This window comes from Sinocyclocheilus rhinocerous, unplaced genomic scaffold (assembly GCF_001515625.1).
Source record: "Sinocyclocheilus rhinocerous isolate Xijiao unplaced genomic scaffold, SAMN03320098_v1.1 scaffold10997, whole genome shotgun sequence".
Lineage (NCBI taxonomy): Eukaryota > Metazoa > Chordata > Actinopteri > Cypriniformes > Cyprinidae > Sinocyclocheilus > Sinocyclocheilus rhinocerous.
In genome coordinates this window covers 71593-74496 of record NW_015633844.1, presented here as the reverse complement: position 1 = coordinate 74496, position 2904 = coordinate 71593, and the positions used below count along the sequence as shown (strand labels likewise).

The following is a 2904-nucleotide window of genomic DNA, read 5'->3' as shown; positions in this document are numbered from 1 at the left end:
TAATTTTTTTCTCAAGATCCTGAAAACAAATCAAGAAAAAATAAGTCCTACCTATACATTTAAAACATGTTTAAAATAAACAATTTATGTGTAGTACAAATTACAGGCAAGCAATGCACTCATGAATTTTCCCAGTATTGACAGTATAGACCAGTGGTCGGCAACAGGCTAACCAAAGAACCAAAACTGGCCCGCCAGCAATAATATCTGGCCCGTGCCCACAGCCAGATTATTTTGATTGCGGCTGGTTCTGAAATAGATCTGTCATGACAGCAACAGTTACTCACAATCACTTTGTCTTTAGTGATTTTGCCTTCAAAATAAAAGTACGAGAATGTTTTTGCAGCAGTTTCATTTTGAGATGAATTGAGAGCTTTTAATTTGAAAAGTTCTGAAAGACATTCAAAAGAGTCTGTGGATCGCTAGACACACCTCTAAAATAGCCATCATGAAATGTGTGTGGGTATGAAAAAACTAACAGTGAACCATTGAAACGTAAAAGTAGGCTATGTCAAATAATTATTACAATAAGTTAGGCTCCATTGTGTAACAAACAAATTAAAATGATACACATTTATTATTCACAATATGGAAAGAGGAAATAAAACACTGTTCGTTAAGAGCATGACTCAAATGCCATTAATGGGCTTATTCAAATCCTCTTTTATTTTTTGAGTTATTTTTATACATTCCGCATCTCCAACATATGTGTGTTTTAGCAAGGCGGCCTGTGTTGCAAGTTGGTGAATGAAGATACTTGCCAGGTTATGTGTCACTACTCTGCTTTATTAATTTATCCAGTATAAAACCCGGACACCGCCACATAAATGTGGCTTTTTGTTAATGACTGTCCTACTACAGGTTTTAACACAGAGTAACAGCTCACTACCAGTTACAAAAGACACTGTAGCAGTCTGTCACAGGCAATTCTAGTTGAATTTTTCATCAATTAATTTCTTAAATTATCCTTTGACTATGTTCTTGCTCGCCATCTAGTGGCGCAAGTTTTTTTTTTTTGGTCCGATGCCAACCTTACTTGCCGACCCCTGGTATAGCAAGGTAAAGTGGTGATGAATACAAACATACAAACAGAGATACCAAGAACCTTGTATGGATCAAATCCAATAATAAACATGATTTTTGGTATCTCGGTTAATGTGCTTTTGTATTCACTGCCATTAATTTGTCACACGGCTGAAACATCTCTACTATTTTATTTTTGAGTTGAGATTTAAAAAAATGAGGGATTGTTAGAACATCAGTTAACAAGAGAAAAAAATCTATTTATATTAAGTTAAGTTTTAAAAAGTATTTAAATAAAAATTAAATACAATTTGTTCAATAATCTATTAGTATGTTAATTAATTAATTTAATTAATGAATTAATTAATTATAGCATTTATGAACTTTTACTTGCCTTGAAGATCCAGAGGAGATTTTCTCTGAAATTCTTGCGGTTGCGGTAATTCTTGTAGTTTGATTCTGATTTCTCAAACTGAACCCTGGTAGCAAAATAAAGGTGGATTTAAAAAATAAAAAAAAACATACTATTGGCTCAGTTACCCAAGAGGGTCTGGCTGCAGCCTTGCAGTTGCACTCTCAGACTTGCATTCTCAGGCTTGCACTCTCAGACACTTGCGCTTCCGCTAGCGAAGTCACTTGCAGTCTTTATTTTTTATTTTGTTCTATTTTTTTATTATTTTTTGTTTGAATCTCTCAACATTTTACAAAAGTAGTCAGGTGGTGAAGACAAGAAAAAAGAAACTAAATTACAATGTCACTTGCAATCGCCACTTGCGCTCTCCGATACCTGTGACGTCACTTGAAATCCACACAAATCGTGCGTGTTGCCAATGGAGACAAGACGCTGTGGTGGTGATTAAACGACTAAAACTAAATTAGTACTATAATGTACAGGGTCCTGCAAGAAAAAGACAAGACCCACAAATCCGTGACCAGAACAGCAGAATATAAACGCAATGCACAAAGTCTCTGGTTAAGCGGTTTCCTCTTGTAGAAAAACATAAACACTGTGCACTATCCTCTTGGTTGTAATAACAGACTTTAATACAGTTGCCAGTGGTGGAGGTAACGAATTACAACTACTCACGTTACTGTAATTAAGTATTTTTTTCGGGTACTTGTACTTTGAGTATATTTTTAAAGCTGTACTTTTACTTGTACTGAAGTACAAATTAAGCAAAATAATCTACTTCTTTACTTTTAAATCATAGTTCGTTACGGAGTACGCCCACAATTTGAATTAATATTCAAACCTTTGACGGCACTTCAGTAGCCAATAAAGTTTACTCAAAGTTTGGAGAAGCAAACTACATGGTAGTGTTATCATAAATATCTATATTTTGATACCGATACTGAAATATCTGACACGGTTCCATTACTCATTTTCCACAGTTTCTCTCTTTCCTCTCCGACAGTGAGTTTGACACGCATCCGCCTCCTGACAAATACAGAGTCTGAATGTCCGCGCGGGATTACAGGTATTCCGCATAATTTTAATCATTCTCACGCAAATGTGGCGAGCGCTTTATTGTAACATGAGAACACAGTCATGTAATCGCAGAAAACCGGATGCGAGCTCTTAAATAGGTCTAACTTGAAATGAACTGCCTGTCCTTTCACTCCGATATTGCTTGTGCGCAGATTGTGTGCAATCGCGATCTCTCCGTGCTTTTAAAGTAGAAATTATTTCTCTTTGTTCTCTTTGCTCTTTGCTCCTTCAGAATATATCCACGCCTGACCGATGAAAATCCTACTGGAAATTTTATTGGCTGTAAGTGAAATGCACCAGAAAGTCTTTCAACAATCAACGATGGAACTTTAACTTCTTTACAATGTAAGTTTATGCTAGAAATGTTTTGGAATGGGATATTTGTCTGATTT

The 2904-nt window shown here is 35.6% G+C and overlaps 1 protein-coding gene across 1 annotated transcript in view; it reads right to left on the bottom strand.

Annotated features, from left to right (window-relative positions):
* Positions 1–1399: 1399 nt before the first annotated feature.
* LOC107744760 (uncharacterized) overlaps positions 1400–2904 on the bottom strand; it is an 8867-nt gene continuing 7362 nt past the window's right edge. Inside the window, exon 8 of the mRNA XM_016558565.1 lies at positions 1400–1502. Within this exon, the coding sequence (XP_016414051.1) occupies positions 1400–1502 (103 nt within the window). The remainder of the gene's footprint in view (positions 1503–2904) is intronic.